General features: G+C 31.9%; 5 protein-coding genes across 11 annotated transcripts; 2 read left to right on the plus strand and 3 right to left on the minus strand.

Annotated features, from left to right (window-relative positions):
• Nucleotides 1-6: 6 nt before the first annotated feature.
• On the minus strand, nucleotides 7-1723 carry LOC106712297 (serine/threonine-protein phosphatase 2A activator). 3 transcript variants are annotated; one of them, XM_014504801.2, is made up of 2 exons: nucleotides 1703-1723; nucleotides 7-1041 (listed from the first exon to the last, which is right to left on the minus strand). In XM_014504801.2, exon 2 carries the CDS (start codon nucleotides 1039-1041, stop codon nucleotides 58-60), a length of 984 nt encoding a protein of 327 aa, XP_014360287.2. In that variant the 5' UTR covers nucleotides 1703-1723; the 3' UTR covers nucleotides 7-57. The 3 variants fall into 3 exon arrangements, with proteins under 3 accessions (XP_014360287.2, XP_014360286.2, XP_014360284.2); XM_014504800.2 differs by lacking the exon at nucleotides 1703-1723 and adding an exon at nucleotides 1137-1209; XM_014504798.2 differs by lacking the exon at nucleotides 1703-1723 and adding an exon at nucleotides 1481-1662 and having other exon boundaries at nucleotides 8-1041.
• LOC106712298 (beta carbonic anhydrase 1) lies at nucleotides 1255-3439 on the plus strand. Of its 4 annotated transcripts, none has more exons than XM_014504804.2 (5): nucleotides 1255-1463; nucleotides 1842-1926; nucleotides 2182-2287; nucleotides 2806-2994; nucleotides 3096-3231. In XM_014504804.2, the coding sequence occupies exons 1-5, from the start codon at nucleotides 1371-1373 to the stop codon at nucleotides 3142-3144; spliced, it is 522 nt and encodes a 173-aa protein (XP_014360290.1). In that variant the 5' UTR covers nucleotides 1255-1370; the 3' UTR covers nucleotides 3145-3231. The 4 variants fall into 4 exon arrangements, with proteins under 4 accessions (XP_014360290.1, XP_014360289.1, XP_014360291.1 ...); XM_014504803.2 differs by having other exon boundaries at nucleotides 1256-1463; nucleotides 2182-2369; nucleotides 3096-3439; XM_014504805.2 differs by lacking the exons at nucleotides 2182-2287; nucleotides 3096-3231 and having other exon boundaries at nucleotides 1258-1463; nucleotides 2806-2937.
• A 466-nt stretch (nucleotides 3440-3905) lies between these two features.
• LOC106712374 (HIG1 domain family member 1C) lies at nucleotides 3906-5029 on the plus strand. The gene is made up of 3 exons (XM_014504897.2): nucleotides 3906-4118; nucleotides 4202-4312; nucleotides 4702-5029. Exons 2-3 carry the CDS (start codon nucleotides 4219-4221, stop codon nucleotides 4890-4892), a joined length of 285 nt encoding a protein of 94 aa, XP_014360383.1. The 5' UTR covers nucleotides 3906-4118; nucleotides 4202-4218; the 3' UTR covers nucleotides 4893-5029.
• Nucleotides 5030-5861: 832 nt separating this feature from the next.
• Nucleotides 5862-14641, minus strand: LOC106712281. Of its 2 annotated transcripts, XM_045686458.1 has the most exons (11): nucleotides 14454-14641; nucleotides 14164-14374; nucleotides 13823-13946; nucleotides 13170-13678; nucleotides 12180-12517; nucleotides 11822-11938; nucleotides 10882-11473; nucleotides 10531-10558; nucleotides 9867-9973; nucleotides 9650-9695; nucleotides 5862-9537 (listed from the first exon to the last, which is right to left on the minus strand). In XM_045686458.1, the coding sequence occupies exons 1-11, from the start codon at nucleotides 14520-14522 to the stop codon at nucleotides 5862-5864; spliced, it is 5817 nt and encodes a 1938-aa protein (XP_045542414.1). In that variant the 5' UTR covers nucleotides 14523-14641. The 2 variants fall into 2 exon arrangements, with proteins under 2 accessions (XP_045542414.1, XP_045542415.1); XM_045686459.1 differs by lacking the exons at nucleotides 13170-13678; nucleotides 13823-13946; nucleotides 14164-14374; nucleotides 14454-14641 and adding an exon at nucleotides 12894-12976.
• A 905-nt stretch (nucleotides 14642-15546) lies between these two features.
• LOC106712385 lies at nucleotides 15547-16623 on the minus strand. The gene is made up of 2 exons (XM_014504910.2): nucleotides 16424-16623; nucleotides 15547-15936 (listed from the first exon to the last, which is right to left on the minus strand). Exons 1-2 carry the CDS (start codon nucleotides 16472-16474, stop codon nucleotides 15586-15588), a joined length of 402 nt encoding a protein of 133 aa, XP_014360396.2. The 5' UTR covers nucleotides 16475-16623; the 3' UTR covers nucleotides 15547-15585.

Here is a 16623-nt window from a genome sequence, read left to right on the forward strand (position 1 = left end):
GACACAAGACTATTTTAAATAATAATTAAAAAGTTAGATTAAAAATTCGAATGAAATCTAGTGATGCATTTGAAATCTACGTATTGGAAGTAATGACCCAAACAATACATGTTGGATAGCGGGAAATTTGGACAGAACTTCTTTCTTATACATTTTAATGAGACCTTGATTTATTTTTGACCATGAACCGACAGCACTGATGCTCCACAACTGGTTAGAATGCTCCGCAAACGGACCCGTTTTCACTTCTTTAATATACTTAATGCATGACAAGAACATGTATTCATCTGAAAATTTTTCAACAATTTCATCTTCTAAGAACTTTGCCGGTGGATATATCCTTGGATGATCGACAAGCTGTGAACTACCCCAGATGAAAGGCACAAACTGGTAGTCATCAAGGCTCCACACACCATGGCTTCCTGCTGGCTCCATTCTATATGTCTTCTGCAGTTTCCTCGCTATATTGAGATATTTATTGAATAACATGAACACAGTTGCAACATTATCTTCTGGAACTAGGCAACCTATTTTGTAAAGACAGCATAGAAACATTATAAATGACATTTCGTGTCCAGTTCCATAGTCTATGCGAGTGGCATTACCAAAGCTCTCCTCGAGGTATGCTTTAATTTCTGGTATGGTCAGATGAAGGTTTTGATCTAGAGCTTCTTGAAGATATATTGTTGTGTTGCTCTTTACTTGTGTGAGCCATTCTCTAAATGCAGTATTGCCAAATCTTTGGGGTTGTTCAACAGGGGGACAGTTGTCTATCAACTTATCAATTTTATTCAACATGTCCATCATTTTTATTAAATTAGGTGACACTTTACAATCAACAGAGAGTGGTTTGCCTTTAATTGCTTCGTTTAGTGTAGCTATAAAGCCTGTGTACTCCATATACGCTTCAGACTTCTCCCATATTGCCATATCAGTGATTGTTTTGACAGCTTTTTCTGGCTCCAAAAATCTATGATTAGGTGAGAATGGAACTGAATTCTCCTTCTTAGTTCCATCTCCAATAGGATTTTCAATGTTCATCTGAAAAAAAACAGAATTAAATATATAAATAACAGGAACACAACTATATTATATGACTGATAAATGAAATTATCAATTGTCATGTGTTTATTTACATTTAAAATAAAAATCTACTCTGATATATTGTTTAGAAACCTTAACCACAGTCATATGAAAAGGCTGTATTCTGTTCGTATTCTTATTAGTAAAACCAATCTTACGACTATTTCGATAAGTACAACTAGTGAAGGTCACAAGTGTCAAACGCAGGTTAACGCAATGCTTGTTTTCATTCGTAAATAAGTTAGTAGTATAGTTTGTGTTCAATGTATTAAATAAGGCACATTACAATGGAGAGAATATTGCGAGGTATTATGAGATACCGAGTGCTTGATAGAGCGAGCATGGTAAAACAATTTCAAGAAGTACGCGACAATCCAGTGGTAAGTAAATCACTAACCTTGTTTTTGGTGAACTGTATGTACTTTATATTTGCATTGATGTTTTATTAACTTTGATCAATGTAGTATCTAAAACAGTCCAGAATTTTGCCTATAGGATAATAATGCCTCCAAAAGATTAAACCTTATTACGTATTAGATTAATATAATCCAACATTCATATTTTTCATTTATTGGGTGACAATGACAGATAAATATTTTAAAATAAAAGCTCAACTCACAGACTCTGACACTTCATGTCTTACAGCCACCGTACATATTACAGACGAGATAAAAAACGCTCGTGATATGATACCTTTTTCTATAGTTGTATGTTTTAATTCATTAAAATTATACTTAATTATTTTATCTTAATTTTAGCCTAAAGCGATTTTTTATACATGCATGGATAGCAGAATGATTCCCACACGATTCACGGAAACAAGCGTCGGAGATATGTTTGTAGGTTTGTTACTGTTGATTATATAATTAGAATAAATTACAAAAAATTGAATTATTTATTGCTATATATCTTTCCTTTGAAATAAGCTTTTTTCGAAATGTTTTGTTTAAAACCGTGATTTAGGTGGTTTATATAAATATACCCTTAGAATAAAGAACAAGAAATTTTTTTATAACTGTGCCGAATATGTAAAAATAAATACAAGGCTAGCCAATATTTCGTCATAGCATAGAATTTATTTTGATTTGTTTCTTACAGTGCGAAATGCTGGGAATCTTATCCCGCATTCTGAACATTTTGTAGATGAAATGACAAGTTGTGAACCAGCAGGATTAGAGCTAAGCTGCATAGTAAATGATATAAGGCATGTTATAGTTTGCGGTCATAGTGACTGCAAAGCAATGAATCTTTTATATAAACTTAAAAGTAAAGAAGAATCTAACATTGTTAGTAAGACGTTTTAATATAAATAATTAACAACTCAGACAATTTTTCGATGTAATTGTTATTATACATAATTACATTGCTGTGGGCGTCTTATCATAAAAATAATTGATTTTTTAAAGTGCTTTATTTACGGCGCTCAATGCCTATTTTAAATGTTTATTACTTTAAGCTTTCTGGACCAAGCCCAGATCAACCCGCAGTTATAGCGCCTTTGACGATGATTAATACTGGAATCTAAACGAGAAAAACTTAATGCGCTCTTTAAATTTCATCAAGATCCGTTGAGCCGTTCCGGAAATACCTTCAAATAAACATCCATCTATACATTCGCATTTATAATATTAGTAAGATAATACTAGAAGTGTTTTGCATGAAATTTTGGTGTCTATAAAACATTTTTATAACATCATATTAACTTTTGTTATTAAATCACAGGAACAGAGAAGAATATCTCCACTCAAGTCATGGCTATGTACACACGGCAAGACTAGCCTCAATAAATTTCTACAAATGGATGGTGACTTTGCGAAGCCTATGTTATTCACAGCTGAAACACCACAAAGAAAATTCGTTGCCTATATTGATCCAGAAAATAAATTTTGCATTGAAGATAAACTGTCACAGGTTAGCCATGATGTCGCAATTAACATTTTGGTAAAAGGAGTTCCGTTAAAGTAAAAAAATGATGCAGGTTTCATTTACCAATGCTATTTGTTTGTTTTAAGGTCAATACTCTGCAACAGTTACAAAATGTTGCTTCATACGGCATGTTAAAGAAGAGATTAGAGAAGCATGATTTACATATCCATGCACTTTGGTTTGATATATACACTGGAGATATTTTTTACTTCAGCAGACGAGCTAAAAGATTTATTATAATAGATGAATCGACATATGAATGTATTTTGGCTGAAATCCGACGATATTATTCTTAGTGATTCGCAAATCCACGTTGTCACTTAGGTCTATAGTTAAACTTAATATAATACCTATATGAATTTAGTGTTCCTTAAACATATGTGCATTATGAAATATGTGTACAAGAAAAAAATATTTAAAAACTAAAATGGGACCAAAATTTTTAATTGCTTAAAATATGGTGTGAGTAATTGCTATTATGAATGAAAATTTGCTTTTTACTTAAAAGTAATGGTGTATGTCTTATTTAACTTATAATAAAGCAAAGTAATAAAAACGTATATGTACGAATTAACGTTGTAGAATATTTTTTATAAAATGTGAATTATATATTTTATAAAATTTTGTAAACATATTAAGATGGTGCCTATCAGTTGCAAATATAATCAATGTTATTTTCTCTTATTTTTTGTAAATCAACTTAATTTTACTTTTTTACTACTGACTAAGATTTTTTTAGATTTCATTTTTAATGAGGGTAATATTAAAGAAAACTGTTGGAATAAAAAATAAATGTTGATGTAGAGCAAGTTTAATTAAGTTTTTCAAGATAATAAACGATTTTATTTAAACTGTTATATCAAGTTTTAAAATAATGCAGTGTAAATAAATATTTTTGAGTTTATAGTATCAATGACAACAATTTCTTTGCCTAAATCAAAGGAAACTAACGATGTCATCTGTCAGTGTCACAGTGACAATGACTTACTAACATGGGAAAAATTTTTCAAGGTTAGGAAGGTAAGGAGTGATGCAATGTAACAAAATTTTAAATTATTATATAATTTATTAATTGGTCGCCCAATACGATAAATCTCAGAAATACAAAGGTAAATATTATTATTTCAAAAATTAAAGTATTATTTTTTAAAATATAGTTTCATTAATTTGACAATGTCATAATTTTTTTAAGGATTTTATTCATCAGAAATGGCTAATTCGCAGCCTATATTTGATTACCGCGATGAATCTCACGCTGACAAGTTAGCCAGAAAATCTAAAGATTCACCATTTATGATAATTGGTAAGATATTGTTTTATTATATTAATGCAAATATACTTCATTCAGCCTCTATTAAACACGTTCCTCTTTAGAAAAGTATGTTTAGTTGTACGCGCATTAAAATTGTTGGTAATCAACTTCAAAAATTTTTCTCTGTTTTCTTAAGTCTATAATTTACATAGATGAGTTTCAAAAGAATTATGTTTGTCTTTTCAAATACCTTGGCGGCCTAAGATCATTGGCGCATTACTCAGTGCCCTCCCCCCGCATCCCACTACACCTAACATTGTGTCCTCCGAAGCAATTCATGTTACGAGGCACCAATATATCTGAAAACTGCTGTTCTGTTCTACTGTGCAGTTAGGAATACTAATTAGTTGTAACACATTGAAATGATTGTTATTTTCCAGGTATCATTGGCCTTATTGGTGTTTGTGGATTTGGGGCATACAAATTCAAGACAAGAGGTCAAATGAGCACAAGTGTGTTCTTAATGCAACTTAGAGTAGCCGCTCAAGGCACAGTTGTGTCTGCATTGACATTGGGCTTAGCATACACATTAGCCAAGAAACATTTGTTTAAAGATGACAAAGCAGAATAATGATATTTTGTATTAATCTAGTAAAATTACTTAAACCAGTCTAAAGCTAAACTTTGCTACCTCAAAATTTCACAATGTTTAGAACTGATAGAAATCTCAAATTATCTCATTTTATTTTTGTAATGTCTTTTTTTTAAATAATGCACCTAGTTATGTAGATGCTGATTTAATTAATTTGTAGTATTATTTAGGAGCAAAGCTCAGCTTCTGTGATCATTAGAATATTTCTTTTGTGTTAGAGGTCTGGTTTAAATTTTGTGATATGTGTAACATATTTAATTTTAAGAATTAATTTATTTATTAAATGATTCAAGCTTTAATTTCGTTTAAATATTGCTTAACCTCATTTCATTTTTTCACAAATTAGATACCACAGGAAGAGCCAGATATGAGCACCTCAACATCAATAATAGCTTAACAGTAGTTACAGCTTACTGTGTGTGGGTTTGTAAGACCAAAATCTCTGTTTAAAATGTATTGTCATTTCTGTTTTGTCAAAGAACAGGGATGACAATATATTTTATACACAGATTTTGGTGTCAGAAATCTTAGGTTAAATAAATAAGCATCTCACACCTTCAGCTCACATGGAGTTTCAATTGTCCTAACCTAACTAAAAAAACATCTCCTTTTGAAGGATAATGAGGATAAAATTGTTTTAGCAGAGGAAGCTCGCAGCCAGTCTCTTGCAATCTCATATTTGTAATTATTTACGATTCCCCTTTTATAAAAAGCTAGCAACAGTTAAATATTGAAAATGTGCATTAGTACCATTGGTAGAGAAATCTCAACTAATATCTTCCCCAATCACATTTTATACTGACAGAGTAATAAAACATTAACATAAATAAATAATTATAATTTATTAATAACATACATATAAATCTTGGAAGAAAACAATATTAACATATTTAAGCTACAATAATTAGTTAATTTCAAAAAGTAATCTTGTATAAAATACAACGTCAACTAATCACTTTTACTACAATCAGATTGTCCTTTAGTAACTTTTAGAATGTAATTTGGAATGGTCAAGTCATCTTTGTCAGAAGTGGAATGATTTCGAATGGAATTTGATGTAACCTTTACAGACGACAAGTCATCGGCGTTACTGAACAAGCCGTTCGAAGTGTTCGAACTGGAAGTGGATTTATACGTCATTGATCTAAAAATTTGTACAGGTGTCGATGTCCGTGCTCTGTTGCTGGTGCAATTACCTACACTGTTGCCAGATTGGTCGTGTTCTACTATTTTCTTCATTTCTTCAGGCATCTTAGTCTCATATAAAGAAATGAATTCTTGATCGGTTAAATCTTTAGAAGATGGATTTGTAAAAAGTATTTTCTTGGCAAGTTGATTGGTAAGAAATTCTTTGACAGTCATAGAATTTGACAAAGACGTTTGCTGTTCAAGATTTTTGGATGGATCATCTTTCGAGCTTCGTCTTGTCGTTGTATTGACATGTTGTAGCGCTAAAATGTAATCAGCATTTGATTGAGGGATACTACCAATTTTACTCCGAGTTTGAGGTCCACTCGAGCTGGAAGTATTTGATGACGAGGAGAGGGCAAGACGCTCCTTAGTTTTCTTGAGCGTAGACGAAGCCCAGCCCATACCTAATTTTTGGAATGCATTTTCCAAATCTGGATTTGAAGAGATGCTCAATGTATCAGAAGTTTCTACAATATTTTTGCCTTGGTGTAAAATAGTTGTTCTTTTCTTGTCTTTGTTTGAATTTGACAAAGCTAATAGAGACATTGATGATTCTGATGTGGTACTCGTGTTAACATTAGACGCCGTGTCAAATTTAAAAGGTTCATTAATTATTTTTCTCTTCAATAATTCTGCTATAACATCCGGTAAACTATTTTCAGAATGTAAAGAACTCAAGTCATCGTTCGTTAAAACGCTTTTTAAATGATCGTCCAAAATGGATGCGTCGCCGTTTTCAATATTTTTTTTCTTAGTGAATTCTTTAATACTGATAAACGGTTTTAGCATAATTTCATTAAATTGCTGCATGTCCATCATAGGTAACTTTGAGTTGTCAGAAGAATCACCATTTAAATCTGTGGTCTTGGGAAGTTTTCTTAATGCACTCATTGTGGCTTTTAATGAATCTGTTTCGAGGCATTCCATTCTCGAAGTAGATGGTGAAATGTTTAAAGTGCTCTTACGGGCTTGCTCTGTATTAGTATTATCTACTTTTTTGACTGAAGCATTAGAAATAACATCAGCATTAATATCGTTGCGTGATTGACTTTTTACTTTTAAACTCATAGGCGAATCTACTTCCAGCACCGTCGATAATTCATGGGGAATTACATGATCTTGATCATTTTTGAAATAAATTCTCGATAATGCTGGCGGCGGCTTTGACTTCGGTCTTTGTTGATTTTCTATATTTAAACTTTCTTTGCTAGATGCAAGTGTGATCATAGAGTCAGCTTCAGATAGAGGATTCGAAAAGTTTATTAGTTTTGGAATATCAGAAAGTAACGGGGTAAATGTATTATTGTCTATTTTATTTTCCTTCTCTTCTATTGGAGCAGAGGGCTTGTGAACTTCAGGAACAATAACGGCCGGAGATAAAGTTTTTTCTATAGATTTTTTTCTGTTCCTTTCTGCCTCTGAGTCCGAGGTAGAGTCAGATGATGTTAGTTGACTGTAAAATAACGACTTGTTTCGTCTTACTTCTTCGAGCACCTTGGCAAGATTTGATAAACGTTTTGTACACTTTTCTGTGAGATCAGCAATCTTTTCCATATTCTGAAGCTTACCTTCAGCAACTTTCACAAGATTTTCTTCGGAAACAAATACATTAGTTTGTGTCGATGTGTTAGAAGGCGGGATGTGTAATTTATCTTGATGATTGTTTTTAATTGTATTTTCTGAATGTGAGGAAGGAGGAAAGTTATCAGATCTACATCGAAGCGGCACCGAACCATTTGAAACTATATTATCATACGTAGGTTTCTGGTCTTTTGCGCCTGTTACTATTTTCTTTGGCTGTGTAGATTTTTTTTCATCTGTTTTATTACAGCTATTAGATATTAAACAATCTGGCTGATCACTGGTATCAGTTTTATAAGACGAGGATGTTGTTGTCGACTTGGATGCTTGAATCTCATGTAAATAATTTCTAGGCTCATTTGTTGTAGAAACCTTTTTTGAAATATTTAATGATTTTACTTTATGTAGTTGTTTTCGTTTATTTAATTTTGTATGCAGTTTTGAATGTTTGTTTGCTTGATCATTTGCACGTTTCGCGAGTTCTGCATCATTTGTATCATCTTTAAGTTTTAGATCATTAATAATTTTCTCCTTCAGAATATTTTTAATTTGTTCCAATGATATTTTTTTCTCGGCTAATGATTTGCCTTTTAGATTAAGATTGTCATTTATAATGGAACTGCTCGGTGTAGGTACGGAACTGCATTCTTCGTTTATTATTTCAATAGCCTTCATGCCCTCTTTGTTAAGTTCTAGTAACTTATTTACATATTCTTTAACTAAGGGATTTAATGGAGTTTTAATTTTTCTTTTCGATACATTAGTTTTGGAATATTTAACATGCTTATTCGGTACGTCGCGTACTGACATGGATTTACGATGATTACAACTTTTAGTTCCTTTTGCTTCCTTTTTATGTTTGTGACAGGTTTTTATCTTGCTACACGCACAGCAGATTCTTGAATAAACACTATCTGTAGTTGTTTTGTAATTTTTACAACAAGCATCACTTAATTCACCAGCACTACTTATATTATTCGACGTGAATATATCTTCGACCTGATAATTCAGTTTCTTGCTATTTGGTACAGGCTCACTTTGGTGTTTTGATTTTTTTCTTCTCTGACCATGATGTTTGCATTTACAAGTTTGAAAATTTTTATAGGACATAGAATTATGCGACTCCTTTATTGAATCATAAGTTTCATCATACGAGGCGTCGTAATCTCGTTTAGAAAACTTAGGCATGATAATGTCTGGTGGACTCATATAAGCAGTAGATGTGGAACTCATGTGCATGAAAATTGGTTTGTGAATTGGAGAACTCGTTGTCTGTGTGTAGGTCGAAGTAGCATGTTTAGTGACAGTGCATGTTGTTGGATTATTAGCATATACACTGTTCTCTCTGCGCTCATCTTGACTGCCCACTGATTTTGATTTCTGAGGGCTAGTTTTTGCAGAAACTGGGTCCGTTGGTTTGTGGGATGTTACATTAGTCAATGGACTAGTTTTCTCTTCTGTATGTGTTTCAGTAACTTCACGAGTAGCATTTTCATTAATATCGACTTCTGGCGCAGGACTTTGCGCAGGCACATTTATATTCTTGGTATTTTTATTTGTATCTTCATCCTGATTTTTAAGTTTCTCTTCCTGAGCGCCATCTTTTGCGTTTTCTTTTTTCCTGAGTTGTATAACTACTTCGTAAGCTTCATCTTTGAGGTAGCCTGTTGTTCCAACATAAAACTTTCCATTCTCTTGGCAGACGTCGTCGATAACCTTTAGACAACCATTATTAGGTGCAACATTTTCGCCAATTTTGAGAGACGTAGTGGAAGTAGCAGCTGAGGGATAGTGAATCGTCTGTCCTTCTGCATGATTTGTATTCATTGCACATTGGCATTTAAAAACAGATCTGAAAAGGACAATAAAATAAGATGTTTTCATGTCTTCTCTTATTTTTTTTTTATTTTGCATACTTAAAAGGCAAATTATTCATTACAAATTAAAAATAAAAACAGATATACCTTTCATTGGTACCAGTGTCGGTCGGGACATTCCGAGAATGGACATCTAAAACAAAATATTAAAAAAAAAGTTTAAAACTAAAAATATAATATTTGGTACGAATCCAAAGATCTAATTTGACGATAGCAAGAACTAGCTTTTTTATTAGTTATTTAAAAAAAACTTAAGCATACTAAATAAAGACTGATTCATAAAATATTTTATTAAAATGTATACCTTGACAATGCAATTTGACACATGAACACTGACGTACACCATCTCCCTGCTGGAGATCCTTGTCAGATGAGCTTGGATCACAGAGTTGCAATGAAGTCAAATTGTCCCTGCAAATAATAATGTTAACATATTTTCAATGGACCATTAGACACAAGTTGATTTACCAAAAATCAGAAAACCATAAAAAAAAACTCTTCTAATTATATCCCTAAAACACTTTAAGAAAAAAACCAATCACAAGTAAAAATCGATATAGTTATTAAGGCTACGGGATACAATGAAATGGAGTACGAACGAAAAATATCCTACAGTCAGTGCGAGCAAAATAAATATTTATGTTACATCACAATAAAATTACAAAAATTACTGTGTCAGTTACATCTTGATAATGAAAAAGTACATACACTAAAGTTACTTCAAAATACGTTTATATTTTTATTAACACAATACATTTAAAAATAAAATTGAATATTACAAAAAATGCAATATATTGTATGTATTATTTAATTTTAATATTTACCACCATGGATTTTTTTCACCTGGCAAATACCATTCTTCAGAGTTAGATGTGTAAATACTCATTTTACTATAAACCTGACTGAAGAAAAGCATTAGTCTCAGAAAATCTATTGCACTAAATCAAATAAATATTGTGCAAACTTACCCATTTTTATTAACAGCTTTGTAGATTCCTGAAAAATATTAAATAAATATAACATAAAATTAAAAAAAAGAGAAATATAATCTCTTTCTCATTTCAACTAAATTAAAATAAAAATCAGTTGAAATTAAAAAAAACTTTTTTTTTAATCTGTTTTTTTTTTTGGATTTTCGTCCTTTTAGGACATGTCAATCCCATAGTGCCTTTTTTCTTTTAATAAACGAGCTGGCATAGTCGTATTTCCGCAATTGAGATTGGGTCAGACAAAATTGTAAAAATTAGACCAACATTGATGGGATTAACTTTTAGCTCTGCGAACAACAGCTTCCGACCCTGTTAAAAAAAAAAACTTACCCTCGGTAAGTTGATCAAAAGATGTCTTGCTTTTAATATTATCTTCAGTTTTTTGCGTAGATTTTTCATTATGAATATTTTCACAAACACTCTCTTTTGCACTCCTTACTTTATCAACTAATTTATTTTTAGAACATTTTTTCTTTTTGTCATTTTTCGAATTGAGAATTTTGTAAATAATAATCCTATCAGCATCAGTTAACTGTGGGTCCAATTCTTCTAAAATATCTTTTTTATTTCTTCTGTTTAGTGCAAAATTTTCAGATGTCGTAGTATCCGATACTATTGATGAACAATCAGTTGTTTCATCACCTACTTCCTTAATTATTGCAGTTTCAACATATCTACTTGATACTTTAGATTTGACCGGAATATCTTTAGTTGGAGGTGAATGCTTCCTACTTGATCTATATTCATGGTAGTCATTTTTGTTACTGAATTTAACAGTGTTACCATGTTTGTTTATGACATCGTCAACACTTTGTTTCTTTGGTATTTCTGGTACCGGTACCCATGTGTACTGGGAATCATCGTTTGAATCATCATTTTTATTTATTGCTGATTTTGAATTACTTTGACAACATTTTAAATGCTATGGAGAAAAATATATATATTGTAAAATGATAAAATTAAGGTTGCTTAGTAAATAACAAAATTTCAGCATTAGTGAAGCAACAGAATTTTTGGATATGTGCTTGCACTAATAATCATTTGACTGGGACACTATATAAATTTTTATAACACTAATTTTATAATCTTACTATAATGGATGGATGGATGGATATTTGTTTGAAGGTATCTCTAGAAAGGCTCAATGGATCTTGATGAATTTTGGCATAGAGGTGGAGTATAGTATGAAAGAGCACATAGGTTACTTTTTTTTATGCCGAGCGGGCGGAGTCGCGAGCTGTTGCTAGTTTATGTATATATTTTACTTTACCTTACACTTATGATGTCCTCTACATTGCCTTTCTACATTTCTATATTCATCTGTCAATTTCTGTTCCCGTTTTTCCTTTAATTGTTGCTGTCGATTTTCATCCATGAATGCATTTCTCTGTAAAACAACACATTTAAATATATAACCGATATTTTATTGATGCTAGTTTTAAAAATAATGATTACAATATTGAATTAATCATCTAATACAGTTTAACCTGCATAAGCGAGATCCAAGATACCACAATATTTTTCTCTCTTATAGAGGTTTCCATCTTACCTAACTTTCTCGCTTATGGAGGTTGTCTGTCTGGAGAAGACAATGACTCATGCTTATCCAGGTTTAACGGTATACTTACAATAGGTTTATCCGACATATCTTTAGGTAATGAATTCAAAAATGCCAATGTATCTCTGTATTCTTTATCAACATTGTCTTTCGTCATTGCAACTTTATTCCTTCTTTCTGCTATTTTGCTGTGGATTTCTTTTTGTTTGACATTATCATTTGTGTCTTCCTTCTGTGCCTTTGTAAATGCATCATCATCAAAATGTTCCTCTCGAATTACTAGATCATCATCATTAGTAAGCATAGTTCTGGTGTCCTTGGTCAGATGATTGTACATTGTCACTGAACCTTTTTGTGCGGTATCTACAGAATTTGTACTGGCACAATTATCTTTGTTAATTCCATTCACTGAAATAAAAATCGAAGTCTAATGAATAAATAATTATTATAAGAATACTTCATTGTTTTGAATATAAAGTAGATCAGATAAAGGTAGTCTCTAGTAAAATGTTACTATAGTAAAATGAAATAAAAAAAAAATTTAGCTAAAGGTCAATTTTATGTGCTACAATTTTGTTTTATAAAATTAAATAAATACTATTTTGAAGAAAACTACTAAAGTTTTAGCTACTATATAACTTTTTGGCTTTAACTGGAATAACTAAATCATAGATTTACAATTTTAAATGAAAGATTCAAACTAATTAATTTTTTTCAAACTTTTACAGAGCTAGTGAAACAACCATACTTTACTTTTCAAATTTCCGTAATTAAACTATATCACCTGGCTGTTTAAAGCTCCTTGAGTAGGAGTTATTAGTAGCAAATGCACTTTGTTCTAGTTTGTGCATTTGAAAATATTTTTTAGACGACCTTGCAGAAGTAATATTCTTATTAATAGAGGAATTCATAATTGATTTGAATCTTCTGCTATTGATAGGAGGTAAAGCAGATTTAACACAAGTTTTGACACAAAATTTACAATTCTGCTCGGATCTCCATGATGGAACCGAGATGGCCTGATTGTCCAGGACTTGGCACACATTGTCAGAGAGATTACCTTTCAGCTTTGATGCTCTGGATTGCATTATGGTATGTTTAATGTTTCGCAACTCTTCATCTTGCCTTTTATTTAGTCTTGCCTCTGTTTCTCGTAGGCGAAGATGTCTATTTTGTATATGTTCGGAAACCAAATTGACAGCTGACTTCATTTGTTGAGACTGAGGAGTGTTTACTGCGCCACCTCGCAAGCTAGATGGCATTTCGTCACTGAGTGCAAAAAGATTGGGTCTTTTAGATCTTTCAAGCTTCTCTGGTACATCAACTGGGTCTCTTATAGTTTCATTCTCTGGTAACAACAGTTCTGGTATATCAGTCTGATAACCATTTGTTGGTTCATTTAAATTTAATTGTGTTCCCATATCAACCTTTTCTACAGGTTCAACTACATTTCTTTGATTATCATTCTCTGGTTCCTTATTATCAGCTGCAAAATTGGACTCCTTTTCTGTTATAAGAGTTTTGGCAACAACATTAGATTTTTCTCTACTTATTTCATTAGCCACTTCCCTAAAATGAAAAGAAAATCAGTTCTTCATTTAAATATATATTTTTTTTCCTTAAGTAAATAGTTAATCTATCTTAATAAAAACTATTTTGTGTGATATTTATGATCAAATAAACTAAATCTAACTTAATGAGGACTAAACATACCTAGCAAATAGTTTTCTATCTAACAATTCCTTTTTCTTATCTAATATTTCTTGCTTTCTTCGTCTTACTTCTGCCACTGCTTCTTTACCCCTTAATTTTGACTTGTCAACCTTCTTCTCAAAACCTTTTATTGGAGAACATGGTAAATGTTTAATCTCTTTATAAAATGGCTTAATACTAAATAAATCAATAAGAATGGTCATTAACTAGATGTCTAGTCATCTTCACTTGTTTCGCTTACTTAGAACTAAGTAATAGGGGTATCTGTGTTACTGGATACAACTTATGCATACATAACATACCTACATGTGAATGACCAAGCTAATTAAAATGCTTGTTACCTTGTTGAAGTTGCTTTGATGCATTCTTATGACCTTTGCCCACATCCTCTAAACCTTTAGCATAAATTTCTTGCAACTTGTCTACAAATTGCTTTTGGCATTCAAGGTACTGTTTTTTCCTCTGTGAATCAACGTCTATCACTTGCCGTAAAGTTTCTTCTTTAGCACGCTGTCGAATTTTCTTGGCAATATCTTTTGATTGTTCCCGAACCTACAAAAAGTACAATCCAAAGCTTTATTAGATTACGTATAACTTAATGTATTTAAAGGCTATAGTAGAAAAATATAACCTGCTGTAGCCTCAACTTTCTTCGTTGTATAAATTCATTTGTTTTTACAAAATCGACCTCAGAAGTCATTTTGACGTTTACTTAAAAATAAATAAAAACTATGGTCACGTCGAAAACTTCATTTCTTAAATAAGTGTGCAGTATATTTTTTATTAAACAAAGAAAACAAAACAAATTAATTTCAAACTGCTTCTAATGTCAATTTGGTCAACCGTTGTTTGTCAACTGACATTTGGCAATTATGCCTCGCTTACATCAAGCCAGCTCAGTAAACCAGTCACGCTGAAAATCAGCGACAACTGGGATAGCCTTCTACAATTCAGGCCAGTTGAGGCAGAATGGCCGAACTGACATCCTGTCTTAAGCCAGTCCAGTGCTTACAGAACAATTGTAAAGGAACCACGTGTTACTTATTTTGAGGAAATTTGAATTGGACTGTTAATCGGGCAAAAAGGTGGCGCGACCACTTTTCTTTTATGTTGTTGTAGCTCTTTATTGTTCAAAATATATAGTATATTATAATAAATATTAGTATTAACTAGCTTCGTCTTTAAATATTTTTTAAAATGTCGATATTAACTTCATCAATCTTGTAGTAGTGTATGTTTACAAAGTGTTTTTTCACTGCTTCCTAAACGCCATTGTCCCAATAGACTTTACAAATCTACACCTTAAACTAGACTGGTATTATGTAACCGAACAACGCCAAAAATGTCAAGCCAGGCCGGCGCCTTACTGAACTGGCCTAATGTAAACAAGCAATACAACACGTTTCTTTTCATGTTTGTATTTTAGTTATAACGAAAGTTAAGTTTACTTCTGCTATGAATGTTGTCTCAAAGCAATTGTAATAAATAAAAAAAATATTTTTTTAAAAATCGTATATTATATAACCATTAATGCAGGATAGCGTAATTTTATGGACGCCTATTCAAATTAGATTATTACTGACCAAACAACTTTGCTCGAGCTTTGTTATTATTAACCTTTTATGTTTAGAAAGGTTATGTAACATCTTTGTTTATAATAAATATGATTACAAAAGTTTAAGAATGACAAAATGCCACATCATGCGAGTATTATTAAACTATTGCACGTAATATTGTTTAACTATTGTATTTTTAATAATATTTCAGTCAGTATTTTTATTACCTAACCCAAGACCAAGCAGTTTTTGTTTCGCAAGGTCTAGTTTAAGTACGTTGTCGGGGTCGTTAGGGTTGAGCAAGTCTAAATCGATAAGAGCTTCATCAGAGTTGCGGCTTCCACCGCTACTGCTTCCATTTTTGGTGTTGCTAACAGTCGTGTACACCAGAGCGTTGATCAATTTCATAATAATTTCTTCGACGTCGATGTTGCTTCTACACGACAGCCTTGCGTTTTCAGTTTCATCTAGAGCTCGTGCTAGGGTGAGGAGGACGTTTAAATCTTCATAGTTGCACGCTGACCAAGACCTACGAGTCAGACATTGGGCTTCCTGCATCTATTAACGAAAAAAAAACTTATGTTACAAAATTTACATTATTTTAGTGTTCATAATATTGCTTGTTGTATATTATAGGAAGTCACAAACATATTATAAGCATGTAGTGAGGTGAGAAGAATCTTGGTGAAATGAGACAAGAAAGGCTTTAACAATGAACGTGGAAGGGTACACCGGTAGGTGTAGACAAAGTAAGAGATGAATGGATTGCGTGGAAGGTGATATGATCAAGAAGATATATCGATTCTGGAGGAGGAAAACCTAAAGCGCCGACAATACGTGAGTTTGATAAAATTATAGAGATGATGATGATGAACATTGTTTTTCGTAGACATATTAACCATTCTTGAAGTACAATTAGAAGTTATGGTTCTAATTAAATTAGTTGCATTTGCATTTGCAAAGAAAGGCGACGTTAACGCTGTTGATATGTGATACGATTATGACTGAATTAAATAAAAAAATAATTGTTTTCACATTGACTTACCCCTGATAGAAATACAGCCAAAGCAAAACTTAGTGCATATAATAACGCCATTTTAACTCCGTTACTAATGATGTTGCTCTAGAAATACTTCTTTTATATATGTCCGTTATTACGAAATACTACCCTTTATAATTAATTACAATTTATCATAGCACATTTTATTATTAAATTAAGTACCATTGTTTATTAAGGGTTCAGTA

The sequence above is a fragment of the Papilio machaon genome, chromosome 3, assembly GCF_912999745.1.
Source record: "Papilio machaon chromosome 3, ilPapMach1.1, whole genome shotgun sequence".
Taxonomy (NCBI): domain Eukaryota; kingdom Metazoa; phylum Arthropoda; class Insecta; order Lepidoptera; family Papilionidae; genus Papilio; species Papilio machaon.

What these genes read in the sequence shown, in the direction of transcription:
- LOC106712281 (XM_045686458.1), bottom strand. Translation starts at nt 14,522, where the DNA reads ATGACTTCTGAGGTCGATTTTGTAAAAACAAATGAATTTATACAACGA. An exon ending in CAGAGCATCAAAGCTGAAAG is followed by an intron (nt 12,518 to 13,169) that starts GTAATCTCTCTG and finishes TTTTTATTTCAG; the next exon opens with TGAATGGAATTAACAAAGAT. An exon ending in GACACTGGTACCAATGAAAG is followed by an intron (nt 9,538 to 9,649) that starts GTATATCTGTTT and finishes TGTCCTTTTCAG; the next exon opens with ATCTGTTTTTAAATGCCAAT.
- LOC106712297 (XM_014504801.2), bottom strand. Translation starts at nt 1,041, where the DNA reads ATGAACATTGAAAATCCTATTGGAGATGGAACTAAGAAGGAGAATTCA.
- LOC106712385 (XM_014504910.2), bottom strand. Translation starts at nt 16,474, where the DNA reads ATGGCGTTATTATATGCACTAAGTTTTGCTTTGGCTGTATTTCTATCA. An exon ending in TGGCTGTATTTCTATCAGGG is followed by an intron (nt 15,937 to 16,423) that starts GTAAGTCAATGT and finishes TTTCGTTAATAG; the next exon opens with ATGCAGGAAGCCCAATGTCT.
- LOC106712298 (XM_014504803.2), top strand. Translation starts at nt 1,371, where the DNA reads ATGGAGAGAATATTGCGAGGTATTATGAGATACCGAGTGCTTGATAGA. An exon ending in AAGTACGCGACAATCCAGTG is followed by an intron (nt 1,464 to 1,841) that starts GTAAGTAAATCA and finishes TCTTAATTTTAG; the next exon opens with CCTAAAGCGATTTTTTATAC. An exon ending in TTGAAGATAAACTGTCACAG is followed by an intron (nt 2,995 to 3,095) that starts GTTAGCCATGAT and finishes GTTTGTTTTAAG; the next exon opens with GTCAATACTCTGCAACAGTT.
- LOC106712374 (XM_014504897.2), top strand. Translation starts at nt 4,219, where the DNA reads ATGGCTAATTCGCAGCCTATATTTGATTACCGCGATGAATCTCACGCT. An exon ending in TTCACCATTTATGATAATTG is followed by an intron (nt 4,313 to 4,701) that starts GTAAGATATTGT and finishes GTTATTTTCCAG; the next exon opens with GTATCATTGGCCTTATTGGT.